Raw genomic sequence first — 25,996 nt, 5'->3', positions numbered from 1 at the left:
TCCAGTGCGCTCAAGGGAGCCTATGGGGTCCTCCCAGCCAACCCCATTCCTATCCTCACAACAGCCCTGTGAGGTTCCATTTGTAGCCTAAAGCAGCAGGAGGGTTAGAAGGTGGATCTGATAGATCTCTGGGTGGCTTGCAGAAGGAGCTCTGTCTCTTCACTGTGGAACAGCAGCAGCAACAAAATGAGACACACACACAGAGAGAGATTATACGGCTGAGATGAAGGTTTTTGGGTTAGCTGGGATTTTTGCGTGCCAGGACTGTAGGCTCCCGGACTCAGAATTCTAAAGGTGCACCTTTTGTGCCAGGTTAGTGGATCCCCAAAGCCCAAATTGTGCCCACTGCCTAGTCTGAAGAGCCTGAAGGTGGACCACCCTCGAGCCTGGCCCCCAGGGCGGCTGTGTGGGTGCTGCTGAGGCATTCGACACTGTAAATCGTAATGCCCTGTGGACTGTCCTTCTGAAAACTGGTGGGCCAGATAAATTTGTGAACATCCTTCAGCTCCTTCGTGATAATATGACAGCAAAAATTGCAGATAACAATGGCTCTCAAAGTGAACCATTCACTGTGGGATCAGGTGTGAAACAGGGATGTATTATTGGCCCAAGCCTATTTATTATTTTCATTGCCATGATCCTACACATTGTTGAAGGGAAACTCCCCACCGGGGTAGAAATCGTATATTGAACAGATGGAAAGCTCTTCAGTCTGAGCAGGCTGAAAGCAAAGAGTAAGGTTACCATAACTTCCATCATAGAGCTTCAGTATGCTGGTGACAGTGTAGTGTGCGCACGCTCAGAGGATGACCTCCAAACCATCCTAAATATCTTTGCAGAAGCTTATGAAAAGCTTAGGTCTATTGCTCAACACCCCCAAAACCAAAGTGCTGCACCAACAAGTACAAAATATCCCCTCTGCAGTGCCACAAATCTAACTCAGTTCTGTAACGCTGGAAAGTGTTGATCACTTCTCCTACCAGGGCAGTTATCTTTCCACAAGGGCCAACATTGATGCCGAAATCCAGCATCACCTGAGCTCTGTGAGTTTGGCTTTCTCCCGATTGAAGTGCAGAGTGTTTGAGGACCGGGACATTCACAGGGAAATAAAAATGCTTGTTTACAAAGCTATTGTACTACCAACCTCACTGTATGCTTGTGAAACACAGACCACTTATAAACGCCATCCCCAACTCCTCAAAAGATTCCATCAACAGGGTCTCAAAAAATTTCTACACATCACTTGGGAAGAAAGGCGGACTAATATCAGTGTACTGGAAAAAGCAATGATTCTTCAACATTTAGAATCCTAGAATCCTAGAGTTGGAAGAGACCACAAGGGCCATCGAGTCCAACCCCCTGCCAAGCAGGAAACACCATCAGAGCACTCCTGACATGTGGTTGTCAAGCCTCTGCTTAAAGACCTCCAAAGGAGGAGACTCCACCACACTCCTTGGCAGCAAATTCCACTGTCAAACAGCTCTTACTGTCAGGAAGTTCTTCCTAATGTTTAGGTGGAATCTTCTTTCTTGTAGTTTGGATCCATTGCTCTGTGTCCGCTTCTCTGGAGCAGCAGAGTCCAACATTTGTTGGACTGGTCATATGGTTCAGATGCCTGATTATCGTATTCCAAAGCAACTACTCTATTCCACACTTTAAAATGGAAAGCGTAATGCTGGTGGTCAACAAAAGAGGTTTAAAGACTCTCTCAAGGCAAATCTAAAAAAAATAAGTATAAACACCAACAACTGAGAAACACTGGTGCCTGCGAGCGCTCCAGTTGGAGAACAGCCTTGACCCAAGGTGTCATGGGTTTTGAAGACACTCGAACTCAGGACGCAAGGGAGAAATGCGCAAAGAGGAAGGCATGCTTGGCAAATCACACCATGATCAACTCCTGCCTGGAAACCCGTGTCCCACCATGGAAGGACATGTGGATCCAGAATTGGCCTCCACAGTCACGGACTCACTGTTAAGGCCGTGTTCAGGGAAGACCATCTTACTCGGCTACGAGGGATTGCCAAAGAAGAAGAGGCTTCTGGCTGGGGTCAGGCGGGCCGAGGTGGGATGCTGCCCGCACAAGTGCCACCTTCTTTTTGTTTCTGACTTCCTGCGTTCCTGGCAAGACCTCAGCAGAGCCCTGACTCAAAGGAAACCCAGTTCATTTCCTCAGCTAGCAGGACAGGAAGCCTGGAGCAACGCCCCCCCCCTTGGCTGTCAGACCTTCTCAGTGCCCCTGTGTGCCTGGGGGGGGGCACCTGGCTGTGCCCAGGGGGAGGGGAAGTGAGGACTTTGGCCCTAATGGTTAGAGTGGTGGGCTCTGGCTGGCAAGATCAGAGTTCAAATCTTTCCTCAGCCATTCACCTCACCCTTCAGGCCCATTTCTCTCCCTTTCTCCTTAGCCCAACTCATTGGGGGGTTGTGAGGATAAAGTGGGGGTAACTGGCATCCAGGTCAGCTGCCCTGAGCTCATGAGGAAGACCTGGATGAGGCCAGGGGTTCATCCAGTCCATCCTCCTGTTCTCACGGTGGCCAAACACTAAGAACCGGGGAATCTAAATAGACTGCCTCTGGAGCTGGAGGTTCCATAAGAGCCCAAGATGAGCCTGGCGGCTGGATCAGGCGCAAGGGGGGGCACAATTAGCCCAGCACCGTTCTCCCAGTGGCTAAGCAGATCCCCCAAGGGGAAGCCCACATTCAGCCTTCTCCCTCTGCCATGGTGGTCCAGCAACGGGTGAGGCTGCAGGGCAGATGAAAAGCCAGCCGCTCCTCCGACTGCCCTTCAGCCAAGAGCTCTGGCTCAGAGGCTGCCCGTGTTGCTGCTGCTGCAGCAGCAGAAAACTCCCCCTGGCAGGGAGACGCCTGGTTTTATGCTTAGGGCACATTGCCTGTGACTCCAGATCTCCTTTCTGGGGAGTGGCATCAAACAGCTGCATCACATCTGCTCAAAAGAGAGGTTTGGGGGCTCCGCCCTTCCTGAAAGCCATGGCCGACCTGGGATGTGGGTGTCCTTTTGGCTGGCAGTGGGACTGGGGGGAAGGCGCTCTGCGCACACGCTCAGAGGCACACTTGACATTGCATTTGCCAGGCCCAAAACCTTAACAAGCAGCTCTGGGGTATCTGTGCCACAGCCGCGAGGGTGGCCCCAAAGGAGGCTACCCGGCCCCCTGAGAGGGAGAGCTGCTAGAGCCAGAGGAGGGACAGTCTCAGGTCTTGGCTGTTTCAGCCCACCCCCAACCTGGGGGCTGAGGAGAGAGCAAGAGCGCTGGCCATCCTTTTCCTTCCCTGCGTTGTTGGCCAGAGACCATTGCGGGCTGGGACAGGCCGTCTGTCTGTCTAGCAGCCATGGTGACGATGATGATAGCTTTCTCTCACCAGCGCTCCTTCCTGCCCCTGAACTCAGCAGGATGCGGCCCACGTGGGCCAGGGGCCGGCCTCGTTCCAAGCAGAGCTGCTCCCAATTAAAGGCTGCTACCAGAAGAGCAAGCGGCTCTTTCCTGCCTTAATTGGATCAGGAGCTCTGGAGCCAAAGGGACGGCGACTGGGGCGGCCTTGTTTCCCCCCTTGCTGACTCTCCTGGCCTCGTTTTTCTGTTTGGGCAACTGCTGAGCTCTGGACGGGAGCTGCAGAGAGGCGTTGCTTCCTGTCAGGGGAGCCGCTTGTTCCTCTGGGAGGTCCACACGGACCCCAAGCACCCCGAGGTCCATAAGAACAGAAGAAGTCACAGTGGACCTTGGAGCCTCAAATTTCAGCAGCATCCTGTGCAGCAACACAATTTGGTCTCCCTGCCCACCTTTTGGTCTCCATCCTAAATGATAGTTGCAGTACCCCCTTGACTCTGTGCCCCCTAAATCTGCCTCTATAAGAAAAGCCTGGCTGCTGGATCAGGCCCTGCGGGGAACCTGCAAGCAGGATCCAAGTGCAGGCAGGTTCTAAGCATGCTCTTCTGATCTTATTATGGGGGGGGGGACAGATCCAGCAAGCTGTCCGTCTCATGAGAGCCGCCTCCTGGGCCGCAGGATTAAGAGAAGAGGGCTATTGATGACTCCTAGCCAGGATGCTTCTGAATCTCACCTGCTGGAAAGCTCTTTTGTTTGAAGCCCTTTGAAGAAATCTGGTTGGTCCCTGTGAGAACAGGATCCTTGGCCTGATCCAGCAAGTTCTTCTGATGTTCTTTTGTAACCTTGGAAGAGATCCCAAAGGATTGGGGAGCCCAGAGGCAGCTGAAGGAGCAGCAGCAGCAGCAGAAATGGGGATCACCCAGCGGGGCAGGTGGAGGAGACGAGGGAAGGGCTTGAGAAGAGGGGTGCTGAGACAAGAAGGGGCCAACGGGGAGTTAAGTGGCCCCTTCTCCTTCGCAAGGACCTGAGGGCTGGGTGGGAGGTTCAGGGGAGCTTCTGCTGATTTTGTCACTTGCCATCTTCTTTGGCAATGTGCATGTTGCAGTCGCACTGCTGTTACTGGCTTGACTGGGAAACCTGAAAGAAAAACTGCAATTTCGAAAGGGGTATTCTCTCTCTCTCTCTCTCTCTCTCTCACACACACACACACACACACACACACCCTTCGAGGCCGCCTTCTTGGCCCTTGGCCTGATCCAAGAGGCTGTTCTTATTTCCTCATGTTCCTGAACTCTTTAGATCATACTTTTCAGGCACAAATAACTCCTAGGCAGAAACGCTCTCTTGCTTTGGCCTTGGAAGCGGCCTTGAACTTTCATGGCTTGGCCTGCAGAGTCCTGGGAATTGTAGTTTCCGTGAGGGTGGGGCTGCTGAGTAGTTCAGCCCCCCACCCCCCTCTGTGGCGTTTGCAGGGTGCCTGGTTGAGGTGTGGCTGCTGAAGCAGGATTTGCTGCAGGAAATCCTTTGGTGGAGATGTTATCTGCCTGACCCACGGGGGAGGGGGGCTTCAGAGGGGCTTTCCAGGAATACAGCCTTGGAATGGCGCCTGAAAGTACGTCACTTGCAGCCAAGGAGCAAAACTATGTTTTGCCTCCTCCTATCAGACCCTTTTCTCAGGGATTGCTGACAGCCTCGGGTTTCAGGCGGGATCTGTGTTTCCCTGCCCCAAAGTCAGGGCGACCAGAGTGACGCACTTACCTTGCAAAATAGAGGGGTACCTGCTCTCCCCCAGGAAGGAGGGGCTTTGCCTGGAGCTGGTGAGAACGGGGCATCCAGACCAGGGCCCCAAATTCTCGCCCAGGCCCAGAACTGGAAGCCGGATGGATGCTGGACAGTTTCAGGAGAGAGAAAAGAAAGTCCTTCTTCACCCAGTGCCTAGTAGTGGAGACAGTGGTGGCCCCCAACTTGGACGGCTTTAAAGAGGATGGAGCTCTCAAGGGCTGCTAGACACAAGGCTCTGCTCTGCCCTCCACAGTAGGAGGAGGACGCAATGCTGCGGAATTTCACTCCCTGGGAACCGTGCTTGAAATTAGCCAGAGGCCAGGTGCAATTTTCACCCGGCTATCGGCCACTTGTGACCAAGTGAAGATGCCTGGGCGCTGTCAGGATGGCACCTGACATCATCACCATCTGGGGATCACTGGATCTGGACTGTTTTCACACACTAATATCCCCTCCTGTAGAATGCGATCCGTTATATTTTATTTGCACCATCAGAATGAATTTTAGGCACCAAAATGCTTTTTCTGTGCAGCCTGAGCAGCAGGAGCAATGAACGATGTTATAGTGAATTGTTGTTGCTTGTCTTCTCCCACTGCCCTGCTCACAGTTGGGAGGAATATTCTGTGAATGGTCTGTGTCCCCATTAAGAAAAAGGAATCAGCCAATATATGTGCAGGATCAAGGGACTTTTCTTCTTTGAAGTTCTCAGCTCAAGGTTGCCATTTGAACTAGCCGGATGTTTAACTGAGAATCAATCACTCCATCATTTGAAAACAAAGACTTTAGAGCTGACTTGTCCCCAAATGGCAACTTCAGCCTTGGTCCATGAAGCCATTGGGCACCAGCTCATATATCTGAGTTTCTGGCATTCTCTGCAGGGAACTGCAGGAGGGGAGAGTTGCTTGGATCCTGCTTCTGCATTTCCAAGAGGCATCTGACTGCGCTGGACTTGGTGGGCCACTGGCCTGATCCAGGCCGGATCTTCTTTGGTTCTCGTGACAGCTGAGGTTGGGGCCAGGGGACGCCTCTGGTTTACCTCTTGCTCCAGCAGTTTCTCTGCTGCTAGATTAGGAAATTGGGCATTGCTGGTTCACAAGGTGAAGGGGCTCTGCTCCCCCACTTCACCATGGTTTGGCTGTAGCTCCTCCTCCTCCTGACCGAGGCTCTTCCTTCCACCTGGGTCCAGAATCAGAGTCCCTTGGTCCGGAGAAGGAAAGGGCAGACATTCTTCAACCTGTGGCTGCCCATTGTTTAAACCTTAAGCCCGGCACTTTCAGGGCATGTGCTCAGTTTAGAAAGGGATGACAGGGGGCGAATGGGGGAGAGTCCCATGGGATGCCTGTGAGCCAGCGTAGGGGCAGACGCCCTTTGGCTTGTTTGTTGCTCTGTTGCACTTAGATCCCACCTTTTCCTCCAAGGAGCTCCAAGTGGCCTGGACAGAGTTCCTCCCCTTCTCACTGCTTCCCCGCTGCAACCCTGCAGTGTTGGCTATGCTGAGGGGGGGGGGGATGATTAGCCCCAAGGACACACACAGGAACTTCATGGCCATGGGGCTGGGATTTGAACCCTGCTCTCTTCCAGGTCCCAGTCCAATGCTCTAACCACTACATCACACTTGTGATGGAGGGGCAAAGTGGTGCCTGTGCTGAGGGGGGTCCTGCCCCATTTGCCCCTTATGGATGATTGCCTCCTCCCTGCAGTGAGGGCTCTGCTTGGCCTCCTGCTATCTCTTTGAGCCTTTGCTGACACCTCTGGGACCTTAGGGTGAAGGGGGGGGGTAATAAATTAACACAGCTATTCCGGGGGGGGGGAGTGTCTCCCCATGAGAAAAGGAGGCAGCATTTGGGCCTTTTCATTTTAGAGAAAAGTCAAGTCAGAGGCGGCATGATAGCAGTTTACAAAATTATGCCTGGCATGGAGAAAGTGGAGATGGTGAAATTTTTCTCCCTCTGTCAAACTCCCCCCCAGAAGGCAGTGATTGCCTCCAACCTGGAAGGCCTTAAAAGAGGATTGGGCAAATTCCTTGAGGAATAGAATTGTAGAATTGGAAGGGGCCCCAAAGTTCCTCTAGTCCAGCCGCCTCTTGCAACGCAGGAATCTCAACTCAAGCATCCCTGAGAGACGGCCATCCAGCCTCTGCTAAGAAACCTCCAAGGTGGTCAGGAGAGGACCATCACTGGCTGCCAGACACAGTGGCTCTGCTCTGACCTCCACAACCCAAGTCAGCACTGCTCCTGAATTCCATTTGCTGCAAACCGCAAGAGGGGAGAGTGGTTCTCGCACTCAGATCCTGCTTGGAGATTTCCCACAGGCAACGGCTCAGCCACTGTTGGAATAGGATGCTCAACTGGACGGGCCATGGACCTGACCCAGCAGTGGACGAAGGGCGGCATTTAAATGGAATAAATATAATAGCGTTCTTATGTCCCTCTGTCCCACACCTTGGCCCCAAAGTACAAGCCAGCCTGCTCAGGTGTTTTTGGAGGTGGGGTTGGGGCAAAGGGCCAAGGCCCAGAGTGTGAGAAACTTTGCTCTGCTTTCATGTTCACAGAAACAGCTTGGCTCTAGCTGCTGGTTCCTAGGCTCCATTGGGGAGTTAAGTGATGTGCTTGCATGTGTGAAGCTGGCCAGGGAGGGGGGCTCAAGGAGGTGGGGGGAAGAGACAGAAGGAATGGCAGAGAGGTTGACTCAAGCTTTGCACATAAGGAAGGAAGGAAGGAGTGCAGTGCCTCAAGTGGGGTTTGAAAGAGGTGTGTGAATGGGCTTCCCTCACTTTGGCTTTGAGGTGGGCCTTCTGGAATGCCTGTCATTTGCAGGAAACCTTTTCTGCATCCCTACAGGGGACCTTCAGAGTCATCTAGTCTGACCCCGCAGGCTGGCTCAGGCTCCAGAGCAAGGAGGAGAGCTCCCTGGGACACTGGGCCCTGTCTCCTGGCTGCTTTGCAGCATTCCTGGCCCAGGCCGGGCCTGCCTCTCTCTCCCCACTGCCCCTCGCTGGCCGCAACTCTGGCTTTGCTGAGCCTACAGAATGCCTGGCATTCTCCCACGCTCTGCCACGATGCATGGCTGGTGACGCTGCAGCGAGGGAGGTGGGAGAGAGAGAGAGAGACCTGAACAGGCCCCTCTTTGTCTTGGGCTCGGAGTGGGAGCAGATCTCTCTCCACTGAGTTTTGCATTCAGAGGTTGGAGGGAGCAGAGCAGGAAAGAGGGGGCCCCGGGGGCCCCAGGCAGAACATCTGCTGCTTGCACCTGAACAGTTCTGGTCAGCTCACCTCAAAGGGGATATTGTGGAGTTGGAAGAGGTTTGGAAAAGGGCCACCAAAGCAATCAAGGAAGTGGGAAGAAGTGAAAGAAGCATCAGAGCAGAAGACGAGCTTGCCAGATCAGGCCAGGGGCCCATCTAGTCCAGCCGCCTGTTCTCACAGGGGCCCACTAGGTTTGTGTGGAAACCAGCAAGCGGAATCTGAGCCCCAGAGCAGCCCTCTCCCCTTCTGAAATTTCCATCCTGGGTGGTGCTGTGGTCTCATCCACTGAGCCTCTTGGGCTTGCTGATCGGAAGGTCAGTGGTTTGAATCCCCACGATGGGGTGAGCTCCTGTTGCTGTGTCCTAGCTCCTGTCACCCTAGCAATTCGAAAGCACACCAGTGCAAGTAGATCAATAGGTACCACTGCAGTGGGAAGGTAAACGTCGTTTCCGTGCACTCTGGTTTCCGTCACGGTGTCCCGTTGTGCCAGAAGCGGTTTAGTCATGTTGGCTACATGACTCGGAAAGCTGTCTGTGGACAAACGCCAGCTCCCTCGGCCTGAAAGCGAGATGAGCGCCACAACCCCATAGTTTCCTTTGTCTGGACTTAACCGTCCAGGGGTCCTTTACCTTTTTACCTTTACCTCCATAGACTTTTCCTCCATGAATTTGTCTAATTCTCTTTGAAAGCCACCCAAATTCTTATCTTATGCTTACGAGTCCCACTTCTTCAGCCAGAAGCACACATTGTGGGGTGTGAATCCAGAGCACCCCCCCCCGTTTAATACGCTGGCTGTGAGTGTGAGGACCTGCCTGGAGACTTACCGTACTCACACTAACAATCCTTTGAACTTTCCAGGCCTAGGTCTGCCCTTTAAATCTCCATGTTTGAATGTTCTTGTTCGTGCTCTGGAGTTTCCCCTGCGGAAATCCACTCTTTACTGCTGAATCAGAGCAAACGTCAGTCTGTGGGAAACCCAAATTGGTTGGGTTTGCACTTCAGCTTTAAAGAGCATTCAGAGAGGGAGATTTGAAGTGGCAACCTGTGTCTGGACAGCACAGGGCAAAAGGCCAGTGTGGAGAAGCTCAGAGTCTGCTTTCGGCCCTGGGGCTCCTGCTGCCTTGGGTTTCATAGAATCATAGAATCATAGAATCCTAGAGTTGGAAGAGACCACAAGGGCCATCGAGTCCAACCCCCTGCCAAGCAGGAAACACCATCAGAGCACTCCTGACATATGGTTGTCAAGCCTCTGCTTAAAGACCTCCAAAGTAGGAGACTCCACCACACTCCTTGGCAGCAAATTCCACTGTCAAACAGCTCTTACTGTCAGGAAGTTCTTCCTAATGTTTAGGTGGAATCTTCTTTCTTGTAGTTTGGATCCATTGCTCCGTGTCCGCTTCTCTGGACCTTTCTCCCTCCTCTATGTGACATCCTTTTATATATTTGAACATGGCTATCATATCACCCCTTAACCTCCTCTTCTCCAGGCTAAACATGCCCAGCTCCCTTAGCCGTTCCTCATAAGGCATCGTTTCCAGGCCTTTGACCATTTTGGTTGCCCTCCTCTGGACACGTTCCAGTTTGTCAGTGTCCTTCTTGAATTGTGGTGCCCAGAACTGGACACAGTACTCCAGGTGAGGTCTGACCAGAGCAGAATACAGTGGCACTATTACTTCCCTTGATCTAGATGCTATACTCCTATTGATGCAGCCCAGAATTGCATTGGCTTTTTTAGCTGCCGCGTCACACTGTTGGGTTTCTCCACGGAGATGCCAGCCAGAGCATCTCCAGGGGGCAGTCGCTGAGGAGGGGGAGGTGTTTGGGAACGGCTCCAGGAATGCCAGCGATGCCCGTGAGGGGTTGGCCAAGACGCTGCGTCCCTTTGTCCTCTGGCCTGGGAATGTGCGGCATCGCGTCTTGACCTTTTGGGGAACGGCGTGGCGTGGGTCCTCGGAGTCCGGGCGTGGGAATGAAATGCCACCCCTCCGTGGCAGCCTGGGATTTCACCAAGGGAGGGAGCAAGTGCCGACTGGAGTCTTCTTGGGCAGGGAAAGGAGGGCAGCAGGAAGGAACAGTGGGAGAGGAGGAGGGGGCCGTCTGTGGAAGCCTAGGGGGGGCCATGCCTTTTCCCTCTCCATCCCAGAGGCTGACGCCTGTGGGGCTGGTGGGCAGAAGAACCTCAGAGGAGCCTGGCTGCTGGGTCAGCATCCTCTTCTCACTGTGGTCAAATACCCCGAGGGACCCAGGGCTCCAGGTAGACTGCCTCTGGACCTGGAGGTTCCATAGAAACTTAAAAAGAGCCCGGCTACTGCTTGGTGGTCCTCGATCCTCTGCTGTTGCTTGAGGCTCAGGGGGCCTCAGTGGCCCGGATTGCCTTCCATCGGCTTTGGCTGGTGGCCCAGCTGTGCCCCCATCTGGACAGGGAGAGCCCAGCTACTGCTGTCTATGCTTTGGTAACCTCCAGGTTGGATTACTGCAATGCCTTCTACGTAGAGCGGCTTCTGAACTTCAGCTGGCACTTGACAGCTAGGCTGCTCACTGGGACAAGACGGCTTGAGCATATGACACAGATCTTGGTCCAACTGCTCTGGCTACTGATTAATTTCCCGGCCCAATTCAGAGTGCTGGGGTTATTGGTTTGTGTTTGTTTTATTATGTATTTTGTGTTATCATTTTGTATTTTTATGTTGTGAATATCCTGTGATCTTCAGTATACAAATATAATAAATAATAACAAATAAAATAATAACATTTCCCCCTCCACAGCTGCACAGGGCCAGGTTCCAGAGAGCCACGTGTTCAGGACAAGGCAGCAAGCAGCTGTAAGTACCTGGGCACCTCCTCCTCCTCCTCCATCACCACTAGTGCAGCCCCCACCCTCAAGCTGTGCTCCCCCTCTCTGAATTCTGGGTCAGCCCAACCAGAAACCCTCTTCAAGGAAGCCTGGGAATTGCACGCCTCTCTCAAATGACGCTTCCAGTGCAGCTCTTTGGGCTGCAGACACAACCCTGTGCCCATTTTCCAGATAGGTGGCAGGTGAATCGATGGCCCTGCCCCCAGGTCTATCTACCTGCCTGCAGTACCTACCTGCCTGGCTGCCTGTCTACTGCATTTATATCCCACTTTGTTCTCCAAGGAGCTCAAGGCAACAGACGTGGTTCTCACCCTCATTTAATCCTCACAACCACCCTGTGAGGTAAGATAGGCTAAGAGGCAATGACCGGCCCAAGGCCACCCAGTGAGCTGCATGGCCCAATGGGGATTTGAACCCTGGTCCCCCAGGTCCCAGTCCGACACGCCAGCCACTGCTCCATCACTTGAACTCGGTCCTCCCAGGCCCAGGGTTCTCCCACTGGTCCTCTGGGCCTGGCGATCATCTCTCTGGACGTTTTGCAGGTCAGCACCCTCCCTGGTGGGCTCCTGCTGTTTCCCCACTCCTCCATGACTCCGGCCGGCAGATCTATAGGTGGGAGTGGGTGCCTTACGAAGCCGTTTGTGTGTGTTTAAGTTGTGATTCCTGCATTGCAGGGGGTCGGACTAGATGACTCTTGGGGGTCCCTTCCAACTCAACAGTTCTGTGGTTCTAAGTGTAACTCAGGTGTGTTTATTTCGAGAAGTGGCTGTGTTGCTCTGTCGCAGTAAAAGCAGCAGATCTGCTTATAATCATAGAACTGCAGTTTGCAGGGCACCCCAAGGGTCATCGAGCCCTTAAAAACCCAACGAAGAAGAGTCCACGACCTTCCGAGGGAGCCTGTTCCCTAGTTGCGCCTGTGTCCCTTCAGCACCTCCCCAGCCCAGACCGATTGTGCCCCTGTTACCACTGGCGTTGTCTACTGCAGAGGCCAGCCCCCCCCCCGGCTGCACCCCATTCCCAGTTGGGCTCTTGGGGTCCCTGAGAGCTGGCAGAGCCACCCCCCCCACCTCCTGCTTCTCTCCTGCCTTCCAGACAGCCGGCTCCAAAGGGAATGAGCAGCTGCAGCCCCCCCCAGGCAGCCCCCCGCACCTGCCCCCGGAGGAAGCTGGTGACGCAGACCGAGCAGTAAGTCGGGAAGAGGGTGGGGCGGGGGGGGGACAGACAAGAAGACACGTTCTGAGGGTGGAGGAGGCAGGTAGGGCTGTGCCCCCCCCCAAGGAGGAGGTCACACATCTGAAGATGTTTGGGTGACGCCGGGTCCCTGAGCCTGTTGCCCCTCCAAGGTGTGGCCTCTGCCGCCTCTTACATCTCCATGCAGTGCCTAGTTAAACCATGGAACTCCCTTCCACAGGGGGAGGCAGTGGTGGCCCCCAACCTGGATGGCAGACTGTGCCTATTCCTGGAGGAGGAGAGGGCTATGGAGGCCCCCTAGTCACGAGGGCGATGCCAGGCCCTCCACAGTGGGAGGCTGCCTCTGAATGCCCATTTCTCGAACCTGCAGGAGGAAAGAGTGGCTCTTGCGCCCGGATCCTGCTTGTGATCGTCCCACGGGGGCATCTGGTTGCCTGCTGTGAGAACAGGATGCTGGTCTCGATGGGCCCGGTTGGCCTGATCCAGCAGCCAGGCTCTTTGTATGTTCTTTGGGAACCTCCCGGTCCAGTGGCCGTCTATCTGGATTCCTAGGTGAAAAGAGCAGGCTGGGCTGGATGGGTTCTTGGCCTGATCCAGTCGCTGGTCTTATGCTCTTAGGCTATCTGAGATCACCATTAGGCGGGGCAGAGAGGAGGAAGCTGGCTCTGGACTGGCCAGCAGGGGAGGGGAGTTTAGGAGCCTCTGCCAACGTTTAAGCCGGATAGCGAGAGGAGAATTGCCGGGTGGTGTTGGGGTGTGTTTGTGTGGATGGTTCTTCCAAGGGGGCTGGGAGGAAGAAACTCCCACTAGCGAAATAGCTCCATCGTCTTCCCAAAAGAAGCAGGAGCCCCTGGGAGGAAGCTGTGGCGGTTCAGCGAACTGGTCCCCCCCCCCCTGGTCTGGTGTGCTGTGTGGACACCCTCTCGGTTTCCCCCCCCCCAGGCCCAGAAGGAGAAGCTGCATGCGGAGCTGAAGAGAGTCCTGCAGAGGAAAGGCGAGAGCCAGCGCAGCTCCGAAGAGGAGAGGGGGCAGCCCCTGGCCCCAGCCAAGATGGAGGCGCAGGTGAGCTCCATGGAGAAGACCATTGAGACCTCCGAGCTGCTGGAGATCATCGTGGAGACGGAGGCGGAAGCCGGGGTCAGCGGGATGAGCGTGGCCGGAGGGGGAAAGAGCGGCCTCTTCATCAAGGACGTCCTGAAGGACTCGCCTGCTGCTCGGGCCCTGAGCCTCCGCGAAGGTGAGCCTCCCTGTTGGTGGAGGGAAAGAGCAGCCACCCGGCGCAAAGCCAGAGTCTGGCTCCCTCCTAGCTCACTGTTGCCTGCACAGGCTGGAAGCAGTGGCCGTTTGGGGCTTCTGCTCCCAAACCTCCCTGGAGATTGAGTCTCTATTGCATTCATGTCCCACCTTTTCCCTCCAAGGTGGCCTGCGTGGTTCATCCCTCTTCACTTAATGCTCACAACAGCCCTGCAGTGTAGGTTAGGCCCTCCAGGTCTCAGCCAGCAAACGTCATGATTGGAACCCGGGTCTCTCCTGAATCCTGGTCCTCATCTAATGCCCACAACAACAACAGCTCTGTCTGTGAGGGAGTTTCAACACTGGTCATTCCTAGGTCCCAGTCCAATGCTCTAGCCACTGCACCACACGGCCCGTGAAGGGAGGGAGGACTGAAGGACAGGGGTGATTCTCTGCTCTGGCGAGGGCGCCTTGACCACCTTAAGCAACATAATAATAATGTTATCATTTACCGTATACCCCTTCCATCTGACTGGGTTGCCACAGCCCCTCCCTTGCCCTCTATGAGATGGGGGCAGCTTCTACAGAGAGTTTCTCTCCTTGCGCACAGCTGCCAGGAGACCTGGCGGAGGGAGGGGCAAGGGAGGCAGCTGGTGCCTCTGTGCCCTGCTGGTGGACCACCCCTTCAGGACCTTGGCAGCCCTGGACGGGGCTCAACCTTGGTACGGTTAAGGGTGCCGCTGCTGAACAGGGACGGGAATGGTCTCTGCACGTGAGCAGGGGCACTCTTGCCAGTTGTGTCAATAATCCCAGAGCCAAAGTTTGTGTTCCTGTAAAGTTGCCCCGGACAGCATCTCTGGCGTTTCAGGCCTGGGCCCTGTTTTCTGGCAGAATGAGCTAAGGGCAGCGGAAGGGATAGCACTGCAGGGCTGTGACTCAGCTTCGACATCTTCCCCTGTCCCCCCGCCTTGTAGGCGACCAGCTCCTGAGTGCCAGAGTCTATTTCGACAACATCAAGTACGAAGACGCCTTGCAGATCCTCAAGTGCGCTGAGCCCTACAAGATCTCCTTTTGCCTGAAACGGACCGTACCCAGCGCTGACGTCTCCCGCAAGCCTGGAGCCACCACCTTTGAAGTGAGGGGCCCCAAAGCCAAGATGGCCAAACTGGTAGGTGGTCCTAGTATTGCTCTGGGGCGCTGGCCCAGTGACAGGGTGCACCCCCCTCTGTCTCCAGGGGTGAGAGGGTGCCTGGGGTGGCACCCAGAGGTTGACATAGATATTCTATGAACTGGTACTGAGAGGCAGCACTGCCTCCAAACGGGGAATCTGAACTTGGCCATCCTGGCTAGTAGCCATTGCTAGTCCTCTCCTTCTCCGTGACTTTGTCTAATCCATAGGAGGCAAATTAAAAAAAATTACTTTAAAAGAGGAATGGGCCAATTCATGGAGGAGGAGAGGAGGGCTGTCCGTGACTCACAGCCACAATGGCTCTGCCCTGTTTTTGAATCCCAGTTGCTGAAAACTACAGGAGTTGCTCTTGTGGTCAGATCCTGCCTGCTAGTTTTCCACAATGGGCCTCTGGTTAGCCACTGTGTGAACAGGATACTGGACTAGATCTCCTCTTATATTCTCTGTTAAAGCCATCCCAATTGGGAGTGAGTTCCACAGGGCTTCATTAACTATGAACCCCAAAATGTGGGATGGGATCCAGTTTGGGGGTGCAGGGTTTTCACTGCAGAACTTTGGCACAGGTTTGGAGGAGATCCAAAATTTGGGGGTTCGTAGTTAATAATCCTGTTCCACAGTTTATACTGCAGGGAGAAGGAACCTCTTTCCCCTGTCCTGAATCATCACTGGATGTCCACGAGAGAGGCAGGGAAACGCCCGTTTCTCCTTTCTCCATTCCACGCACCACTTTATGTACGTGGCTCCTTTCCCTCACTTCTCTCTGGGCGCCTCTTGCTAAGACTCACACAGCCCTTGTGTAGCACCCTGCTTGTGGTTAACGCTTAGCTGGAATGAAATATTCAACGCAGCAATAGAGAAATTAAAATAATAATTTATTTGTCAGACAAATAAATGAGAGGCACAGTGGTATATGGTTACCAAAGTTCTGCCCACTCCAGCCCTGATGGCCAGCACTTATATTCCCTCAGCCCAGCCCCCTTGCTCCTCCTTTGGCTGCCTCTGTCCAATCAGCCTGCTTGAAATTCCTATTGGCTGTTTGCTAGAACCAATCATAAAAGATACACCCATTTCCTATTACCTTTTATGGCAGACAAAGAACTATATTTCCTTCTATCTATAAATGGCAAACAAGTAGCCATATATCTACCTTGACCAGGCACCTTAATTACCAGATAACCTTTGGCCCCTGTTGCCCTATTCACTGCAAAACAGATGGCTAAAGCAGATGGTGCATGGTTTTTAATTTTTATCTTAAACAGAGATCTTGGGTTCACCTTCTCACACACCATCAATGAAATAAGAATCTAACATAAGAATCTAACATTTCTTACTTTCTAAATCCTTTGCATAATTTCATTTAAGCCAATATATTTCATACATAACATATATAGATTTTTAGAAGAAAAGGAAAGGCCTTTTCAAAATAAAAAGGAATTTAATAAAAGCTAAGTTCTCTAAGTTCTCTGAGTTCTCTGAAGCTTCAAAGCAGCTTCAGAGAGAAGCCTCTTTCCCTAGTCCAGCTGCTGTTTCTATTTGCCCTTTTAACCTTAGGAAATGTGGCTCAAATCTCTAATGCACGGGTGTCAAACACAAGGCCCGCGGGCCGAATCCGGCCCGCCAGACCTCGTCTTGTGGCCCCTGTAGCCGGCGGCGGCCGCCAGTCTAGGGATTTGTTGTCTCGGCAGTTTCACGCGAAGCCGCCGCTTTTATCTCACGATATTTGGAAAGTGCGCAGGTTTTTTCCGCCCACTCCGCCGGAAGCGCCGCGAGGCATTCGAAACCCGGCGCGAGTCGGAAGCGGCGGCGCAATGCCCGTGGAGGAGAATGGCGGAGCCTCGTCCGGGAGCAGCGCAGGTGGGGAGCCGCCAAGAGAGGCTGGGCTGCCTCCTCAGGGTCCGGGGGGGGAGGGTGTTTATTGTGGGCTAAGGGGTCTACTGAGCATGTGCAGAGCGCTCTCTGCCTCGCCCGCCCCGCCCCTCAGCAGAAAGCCCGCGAAGAAAAGCCGAGCAGCAGCAGCACCCTTCTTTTTATCGCTTATTGTGCAGGCGAGGCTCCCTCCCCTGATATTGATATAGATATGAGAGAGGAGGAAGTCAGAGAGGTGAAAAAAATATGGGGCTGGTGTCGGTGGGATTATAACCTCCCTCATGAGGATAAGTTGGAATTTAGCAAAGTAGGGTGCAGCTTTCCTCCCCCCTCCAAAAAACAAACAAACGAAAAAGTTTGTAGCACTGATCCTGAAGCCAAGGTACAATTTTAGCATGCTGCTATTATTTTCCACCTCATTTCGCTTTGTAGCTGGTGACCGGTATCCATTACTTGTTGTTTGTATTCTTGATGAATGCTATATTATAAAAAGACAACAACAGGGGGACAACGGAAGAATTCGGGAAATAGATGGTGGCAAAGGGGTTGGAGGTCTTTTAAAATAGAGCTTTCAGGAGCTAGAACCAACAAGTACCATGGTGTGTGTGTGTGTGTGTGTGTGTGTGTGACACATAACAAGAAGCAACAAGTACTGTGTTTTATCTATGGGTTATTTTGTGCTAGTTCTTAAGGCAGGCATATCCAAAGTCTGCTTTGAGGCCCAATTCGGCCCTCCGGCCGGTTTTATCAGACCCCTGTGGCAGTTCATTCATTTATTGCTGTCAAATCCTTAAAAAAGGTCAATAAACCTTGGGGGGACATCCCCCCAAAAGCTCTTCAATCCTTAAAAAAAGCTCAACTTTGGTCGGCCCTCATGCATGTTCACTTCCATCAAATCTGGCCCTCTTTGAAAAATGTTTGGGCACCCCTGCTCTAATGGGAGACACATGGTATTATATTTTGTTAAACAATGAATCCTACTATTTACCAACTCTTAATTAGTGCTTTTGCAGCTTGATTGTATTCTGTAGGGTCAGTAACCTAGTAACCTTTGCTCCCAGCCTGTAATTCCCTTTTTTACAACTTTGAGAATTTTGGCTCCTGCTATAAATAAATCAGGGGGGCCTTTGTCCAGGAAGATAAACAGCTGCCAGAGTATGGTTTCTGCCTGGCATGAGAGATACAAACATTTACAAATATATTTTTTAAGCTCATTTTAAAATGCAGATCTTGATCAGATGCCTCATTTGCACTTCTTTCCCCAGAACATCCAGAGCCTGACATCACTGAAGAAAAAGAAGAAGAAGAAGAAGGCGGTGGCTGCAAAGGCCAAGGACCTGCAGGCGGCGTCAGGGGCGTCCTGGAGCGGGGACTTGGCTGGTGGCAAGCTGGACGTGGCTCCCGTCGACGTGGAGTTCTCTCTGCCCAAGTTCTCCAAGCTGCGCAAGGCCAAGAGCGCAGGAGAAGTGGCCGTTTCGGAGCCCAGCCCAGACATCTCTCCTCGCCTGTCCTCCCTGGAGACCAAGCGGCGCAGGCTGAAGTTCCCCAGGCTGAAGGTTAAGGAGGCTGCGGCAGCGAGAGCCAAGGGGGCCGGGGGCTGGCTGGAGGTGGGCCTGCCCAAGGCTGCGGTAGAGGCGAAAGCAGCAGGCGGCCTCTCCCGCTTCAGCACGCCCTTCGGCAAGGCCAAGCGGGCGGGGGCCAAGGCAGAAGGCGAGTTTCAGGCCCCGCAGGTGGAGCTCGACCTGCCACTGCCCAAAGCTGGGCCTGGCAGAGAGTCCCCCAAAAGCAGAGTCCAGGCTCCCCAGTTTGGACTGCCCAAGTTGGAGGCCGCCCTGCCCAAAGTCAGCGGGGTGGAGCTCCCAGAAGGGGGTCTCCAGGGCCGGCTGAAGCTGCCTGTGGCCGAAGTGGCAGCCCCCAAGGTGGACGTTGACCTGTCCTTCCCTGGGCTGGAGAGAGCCACCCCAGAGACGACCCCTAAAGGGGAAGGCTTCAAGATCAGGGCCCCCAAGTTTGGGGTCTCTGCTGAGGAGGCGGAGCTGAAAGCACCCAGCGTCAAGGTCCCGGCTGTCGAAGTGGCCCTGGGCAAAACGGAAGAGCGGGAGGAGAAGCTGAAGGCGGGGGTGGCCCTGCCCCCCCTGGAGGTGGGGATCCCCTCGGTGGAGCTGGGGATCCCCCTGCCCAAGGGGAAGGCTGAAGTGGAGCTTCCGAAGGCCAGAGCAGAGGTCCCAGACGTCTCCGTCAAGGTGCCTTTGCTCAACCTGCCCAAGCTGGGCTCCAGAGCCCCCCTGGAGAAAGGGGAAGAAGAAGGCCGGCTGCCCCAGGTGGAGCTCAGCATGGGGAGGCATGAAAGCCCCAAGGCGAAAGCCAAAGGCCCCAAGATCCAGCTCCCAGGGTTCGGGATTTCCTTGACGGAACGCAAGCTAGAAAGCAAAGAGGGGGCCGTGTTCCCCGAGGTGAAGGTTCCATCTCTGGACATTGCTCTCCCCAAAGTGGGGGAGGTGCAGCTTCCCAGGCCCATGGGGGAGGTGGCAGCCCCCGCCGGGAGGCCGAAGTCAGGAGAGGTTGCTGAAGGCCCCGGGTTCAAGTTCCAGGTGCCCCAGGTGTCTCTCCCAAAGTTTGACCTCTCTGCCAAGGCAGACTCCCTGCCCCAGATGCATGCCCAGGTGCCCAGGCTGGAAGGTGAGGCCGGCATGAAGGTCAGCGTCCCCAAGGTGGACCTCTCCTTGCCGGCAATGCGGCTGCCGGACATGCAGCTGCCCAAGGCCCCCGTGCCCAGGCCAGAGTTGAATATCTCCGTGGAGAAGCCGCGGGTGGAGGTGGCTGTCCCTGCCGCTCGCCTGAGCTGTCCGTCGGCGGCCGTGCCTGCACTGGACATTGACTTGCCCAAAGTTGGGCTGGAACTGGATCTGCCAAAGGTGGAGAGAGAGCGGGCGGCCTCTGAGCAGCTGCCCCGGGGCCACGAGGTCAAGCTCAGGGTGCCCTCGCCCAAGGCCGTGACCAGAGACTTGGAGGTGGAGATCAGTGTCCCCACGTGCCAGGGGGGCCTGCCAGAGGCAGAGCCAAGGGAGAGGGTCTTGGGGGGGCCTGATGTCAGCGGGGTGGGGGCCAAGATTCCCAAAGTGGACCTTTCTCTGGGGAAGGAGGAAGGAGCAGCCGAGAGCAGCCTGGCTGTGAAGGGCCAGCCTTTGCTGGAAGTGGAGGGGGCCAAAGTGAAGCTGCCCTCTGTCGAAATCCCGTCCGTCAAGATCCCAGATGTGACCCTGGAGGGCGGCAAAGCCCTGGCGGCTCAGGCCAGCCTCAAGGCACCCAGGTTTACGCTCCCCAAGTTCGGCATCTCTGGCCCCAAAGCCTGGAAGGCCAGCCCAGAGGCCTCGGCCCCTGAGGCGGAGGGTGGCATGGAAGCCAAGCTGAAAGGGCCAAGGTTTGGGATTTCCTTTCCCAAATCGAAAGTGGACGTGGAAGGGACGGCACCCAAGGCAAGGGCAACTGCAGCCCTTGAGGCTCACGGGGGGGTGGAGCTGCCAGCGGTGGATGTCACAGTGCCGGCGGTGGACGTGGACCTTGACCTCCCCGCATGGCCCGGTGAAGAGCCTTCCGGCACCCCTTTGCCCGAGGTTGGCACTGAGGTGCCCGACATCAAGCTGAAAGTACCCAAGTTTTCGCTGCCCAAATTCTGGGGCAAAGGCAAGGAAGGGGACCTGGCATTTGAGAGCCAGGAGGGCAAGTTGAGAGGGAGCAGGGAGGCCCTGGCAGGAGACCTGGGCACAAAGGTGCCCGAAAAGGAGGCCAAAGGCTCCAAGTTCAAGATGCCCTCGTTCGGCCTCATGCGCAGGGACACAGCGGGCATGGAAGCAGAAGCCAAGAAAGCCCCTGGCAGCCCCAGGGAGAAGCCCAAGGGGGGCCCCTTCGCCAAGATGCCCAGGCTGAAGCTCTCCTCCCCCAAGGTGGAAGCAGACCCAGGGAAGCTGGCACATCTGCAGGCCCCGCCCGAGCTGGAAGTGAAGCTTCCCCAGGTGGAGCTGCCCAGGATCGGGGCCAGGGATGAGGTGGGGCTGGCCGTGGGTGCAGAGAGCCCTGCCCTCAAGGTGAAGGTGCCCTCTCTGGAGATCTCCATGCCCAGCAGCAGAGGTGAAGGGGAGAAGCCGGTGGGGGGCGTCTCGGAGGCCAGCCTCCGCAGATACGAGGGGGAGCTGAAGATCCCCACGGTGGGCATTTCCACCCCCAAACTAGAGCTGGAAGTGAGTTTACCCACCGCCGGGGTGGAAGAGCCCATGCTGCCAGCAGAGGCCAAGATCAAACTGCCGCAGGTAGAGCTGCCAAGGTTTGGGAGAGCAGAGGAGGGTGGGGCAGAGGTGCAGCTGCTTGGGGGGCGCAGGCTCAGCTTCGGGGAGGAAGGTGGGGAAGGGGCGGTGGACACCTCCCTCCTGGGCACCAAGATCCGCTTGCCCAGAGTGGACCTCTCCTTGCCCAAGGGGCGCCTGTCGGATACGGAGCTGCCCCTGACGGCAGAGGGGGGAGAGGGGGTCCCTGAAGGGTCAGAAGCCAAGTTCCGGATGCCTTCCGTGGGGCTGCCCAAGTTCTCTGCCCCCCGAGTGAAGGCCCCTGAGGTGGAGCTGGATGTGGGCTCGGAAGCAGGGAAGGGGACACGCGCCAAAGCTGGGGGCCCGGTCATCAGGCTGGCCAAATTTGGGGGCTCCACCTCGGACAGGGAAGTGGAAGCTGAGGCGGATTTGCCCCGAGTCCCACAGCTGGAGCTGAAGGCCCCCAAACTGAGAGGCAGCGCAGAGGCGCTGAGCCCTGAGGCCAAGGAAGGCGCCCAGATCAAGATGCCCTCTGTGCCCATTGGCTTTGGCCTTGCCAAGGGGGAAGCGGAGGCCCGGGGGTCCCCCGAGGAGGGCAAGTTCAAGATCAAGCTCCCGTCCCTGGGCCTCTCCAAAGCGGGTGCAGACACCCAGCCCCTCTGCCCCCCACCCGAAGGGGCGGACTTCTCCTTCAAGGTGCCCCAGATTGCCCTGCCAGATGTGGGCTTCTCGGTGGACCAGGAGGGGAAGAGTGAGGCTGCCCGGCGGGAAGCAGGGAAGCTCCCAGATCTGGATGTGGAAGTGGGAGGGTTCGAGGCCAGGCTGAAGGCGCCCCAGATCAAGGTGCCAGCTGTGGAGCTGCTGGGCCCCCAGGGGGACGGCGCTCCCTCTCCAGGCGAGTTGGAGGGGAAGAGAGCGGCCTTCCACGTGCCCGGCGTGGAGCTCTCGGCCCCCAGCCTCAAGGCGCATGCCGAGTACCAGGTGGAGGGGGCCCAGGGGGGCCGAAGCGGGGAGGCCCCTGAGGCGGAGGCAGGGAAGAGGTACAAGGTGAAGATCCCCAAGTTTGGGCTGTCTCTCCCCAAAGGGGGAGCAGAAGGCGGGGAAGGAGGACCCCCTGGGCACGAGGGGGAGGCCAAGGTCAAGAGGGCCCCGTTTGGGCTGGGGAGGGCCAAGGGCAGAGGGGCGGAGGGGCTCCTGGAGGGGGAGGGGGAGGAGGCAGATGGCAGCAAGGGGGGGAGGGCCAAGCTGAAGCTGAAGCCCCCCACCTTTGGGCTGTCCCTCTCACCCAAGGCCAAGGGAGGCGGAGCCGAAGTCAATGGGGAGCTGGAGGACGGCTCTCCCCTGAAGATGAGGGGGCCCAAGCTGGGCTTCTCCAAGGGCGAGGGGGGGCCCCAAGTCAATGGGGAGCAGGCGGGGGCCTCTCTGCACAATGGGGCCAGGCTGGGCAAGATCCGCCTGCCGCAGGTGGAGCTCTCCTCCCCGCCCAAGATGGCAGGAGCAGACCTGGAGCTGAACCTGGAGCTGGTGCGGGCAGAGGAGGCCAAGGACGAAGCCCTGGGGGCCGGCAGGGGAGCCTTGGCGGCCCTCAAGGCGGCCAAGTTCAAGTCGCCCAAGATCTCCTTCTCGGGCTTCCGGAAGCGCACTGGGGAGGGGGCTGCTGGGGCCGTGGTCTCCTCGGCTGCCCGGCTGGAGATGTCTTCTCTGGAAGCGGCTGAGATGGGCGCCAGGGGGGAGAGGTCCCCAAAGTCCCGGTTTCCCAAGGTGGCCCTGAGCCCCAAAGCTCAAGGGGCCCCGGAGGGGGGCTCCGAGCAGGGCGAGGGGAGTTTGAGGATCCAGCTGCCCTCAGTGGGCTTCTCTGGGGAGCATGAGGGGCAGGTCTTGGAGGGCAGGGTGGCGGGGGCCAGAGGAGAGGCAGGGGAGGCAACTGTGTGAGTGGGGCAGCTGCCTAGGGCCCTCCTGCACCCCGCCCCACTCCCTGTGCAATGCTTAGCACTAACCACAAGGGGGCGCCGGCCTTGGCAAAGGAGTGGGGGAAGCAATCAGAGCCCCCCCCCAGTCACTGGAGGCTTCCCACCTGCTTTTGCAAGCCTACCATGAAGGCGCCACCCTCCTCACAGCCGGGGGTGGTGGTTTCTTTTTGTAAAAAACCAATGTGAATAAATCCCCCCAGTGCCACCCCCTGGCCGGTCTTCCTGTCTTCAGGGGCTTCTCTCCCTGTGCCCCCACCCTGCCCCAATCAAAGTCCCAGCCAGCAGCTGCCCCCCAGGCCTTCCTCTGCCCATCTTGGGGCCTCAAGCCATGCGGGCAGAATTTGGTGGGGGGCCAGGCTGGGCTCAGGGGTCTGCTTTCCTCTCCTTGCACTGGGAAGCTTTTCTACTAACTAATGGATAAAGGGTTGTTTGGAAGACTAAGCCCTCTCAACCCCCCACCCTGTTTTGAAATAAAGCCTATTTAGAAATTGGGGACAAGGTGGAAGGAGAATCTGATGCATCTTTGGTTGGGAGTGTCCAGCGAGGAGATTGGAGATGGTTGCCAGTCAAAGGGTAGTTTAAGACGCAGGAAAAAAAGAGTTCCTCCCCTCTTGTGAAAGGGGGGGTGGCGCAGCTTCACGGGAAATTTCCAGACCTGGCATTGGGAGCCAGAAGAGGAATCCTGGAAGAGGACACTCCAGCCTCATCTAGTCCAACCCCTGCAATTCAGGAACCCCGGTTCTTGGTCCCGCCAGCTCCCTTGAACTGGGCAACTCAGATGCCTGGAGCAGCGCCCCGTTGGAGAGCAGCCTTGGGTCGCCTCTGGAGCTGGCCGGACCTTTTGGACGGCTGTTTCCATCCCCCCCCCGCCTTCTGCTGGCAGGCCCGGTTGGGAGTTGTAGTCCAAAGCCCATTGAGGGGGGCTGGTTCTGGAGGGCCGGGTGAAGCCATTGTGCTGTGCCCCCCGGCCTGGCAAGGCCTCCTGGGCCAGCCCCCCACGCCTGATATCGGGCCTGTGTGTTTCTGTGGCTCTTCTGCGTCTGAGAACCTCGAGTTGAAGGGACCCCAAGGGTCATCTAGACCCGCCCCCTGAAATGCAGGAAGTGCAGCTAAAATGTTCCCTGGTGAGGTCTGGACTAGGGGGCGTTTCAGGTGGTTTTCAAGTTGGAACTAACTTTTGGCACAAAGGGGGGGCCCCTCTCTTTTCAGTGCCAGGATCCAGTGTGCTCTCTTGACCTGGAGCCCAATCCCTCTTCTTCACCCCTGTAAAATGGGGTCTTCCCCTCTTCTTCTTCTTCTTGCAGGACCCCCCTTGCCTTCCTCTTTGCTCAGTCAGAACCAGCTCTCTCTCTTCCAGAGTTTTCTCTTTCTTCTCCCACTCCTCAGCATTTCCTTCATGGGAGGGGGGGGTGTTTTGCCAGCAATCCCCAACTTTACTTGAATTTGGAAGGGGTCTGAGATAGGAACAAGGGCTAAATTGTGACTTATCCCCACCCACCCACTGACCCTCTGCCTTATTTTAAGCAGCCATGAATTCGTCCCAGGCCCACAAATGTAAAGTATCTCCTGAGTTCCCCCCAAGGGGGGGGCACTTTCAGGTGTGTCAGTGAGGGAGGGGGTGGGGGGTGCAGGGACCTCGTTCAGGTGTTTACATGCCAGGAAGGGGCAGGGCGGCAGTGGGGGGGGGGTGTCTTAGCTTCTCAAGCAAAGGGTGGGAAGGAATACTTTCTTATTGCTCTTGAGATGTACAAAAATCTGTTGTCCTAACTTTTAACAACACAGGCCTGCTGTGATGGGCTTCCTTTTTTTCCTTGCCACTAAAAAATTCCATTTAACTGCCTCTTTGCCGATTGTTATGTTTAATTACTTTTTTTAAGGTAAAGATGTTACGCTGTATCTTTGAGACACTGTACTTACTGCTGCTTTTTTCTATTCTGGGTTTAAATAAAAATTAATCTGTGGACTAACGTTATTGCTTTTTGTGTGGTCTTTTCCTATTGCTTGATATACAACGGACACTTAGTTTGTCCATGGCATTTAGTAAAGATAAAGGGACCCCTGACCATTAGGTCCAGTCGTGACCGACTTTGGGGTTGCGGCGCTCATCTCGCTTTACTGCCCGAGGGAGCCGGCATACAGCTTCCGGGTCATGTGGCCAGCAGGACTAAGCCTCTTCTGGCGAACCAGAGCAGCGCACGGAAACACCGTTTACCTTCCCGCCGGAGCGGTACCTATTTATCTACTTGCACTTTGACGTGCTTTCGAGCTGCTAGGTTGGCAGGAGCAGGGACCGAGCAATGGGAGCTCACCCCATCGCGGGGATTTGAACTGCCAACCTTCTGATCGGCAAGCCCTAGGCTCTGTGGTTTAACCCACAGCACCACCCGCATCCCTGATTCCATGGCAGTTACATCCCACTGTTTTCTCCAGGGGGCTCCAGGTGCCATATGCATGGTTCTCCCCTTCCCCATTTAATCCCCACAACAGCCCTGTGAGGTGGGTGACACTGAGAGGCAGCTACTGCCCCCCCCCAAGGGGGATTTGAACTCTTGTCTCCCAGGTCCCCGTCCAACACTCTAACCACTGCCCCACCCTGGCCCCTGTCCCTCTGCAGTCTCCCTTCTCTCTCCCCCTCACTACCCAGACACGGCCAGGTCTGGGGCAAAGGAGATCAGGGGCGGCTGAGGGATTCAAACAAACCTCAACCCTCCTGCTCTGCCTGCTGCTTCTCCATCCCATAACTCCTAAGCTCTGCAGCTCACCTTGCTTCACCGGCGGAAGAAGAGGGCCCTCTCACCTTGGCCTCTCCTACCGAGTCCCTTTCTTCTCTGAACAGCCCATGACCCCAGCCTCTCACTTCATGGCAAACTTGCCTGGTTGAAGGAGCTTTGAAGACATGCTGATTCCAGAGGATTGGAAGTGTCTAACACACAGTTTAATAAACATGGGTCTGGCAACCAGTTTTGGCAACCCAACCCAACTCTAAATCAAATGCAACACTTATGGAATCCAGGAATTTTGGGC

At 55.7% G+C, this 25,996-nt stretch overlaps 1 protein-coding gene across 2 annotated transcripts in view; it reads left to right on the top strand.

Annotated features, from left to right (window-relative positions):
• PRX (periaxin) overlaps nucleotides 1–23,440 on the top strand; it is a 28,936-nt gene extending 5,496 nt beyond the window's left edge. Inside the window, exons 1-6 of one of the 2 annotated variants that reach the window (XM_082230929.1) lie at nucleotides 10,328–10,568; nucleotides 11,135–11,190; nucleotides 12,315–12,407; nucleotides 13,356–13,650; nucleotides 14,621–14,814; nucleotides 17,967–23,440. In XM_082230929.1, the coding sequence (XP_082087055.1) occupies nucleotides 10,343–10,568; nucleotides 11,135–11,190; nucleotides 12,315–12,407; nucleotides 13,356–13,650; nucleotides 14,621–14,814; nucleotides 17,967–22,934 (5,832 nt within the window). In that variant the 5' untranslated portion in view covers nucleotides 10,328–10,342 and the 3' untranslated portion in view covers nucleotides 22,935–23,440. Of the gene's footprint in view, nucleotides 1–10,327; nucleotides 10,569–11,134; nucleotides 11,191–12,314; nucleotides 12,408–13,355; nucleotides 13,651–14,620; nucleotides 14,815–17,966 lie in introns of those variants that run through there. The other variant, XM_082230930.1, reaches the window with a different exon arrangement.
• The last annotated feature ends 2,556 nt before the right edge of the window (nucleotides 23,441–25,996 follow it).

This window comes from Podarcis vaucheri (genome assembly GCF_965113315.1).
Source record: "Podarcis vaucheri genome assembly, chromosome: 7".
Taxonomy (NCBI): domain Eukaryota; kingdom Metazoa; phylum Chordata; class Lepidosauria; order Squamata; family Lacertidae; genus Podarcis; species Podarcis vaucheri.
This window is presented reverse-complemented; position numbering and strand designations above follow the sequence as displayed.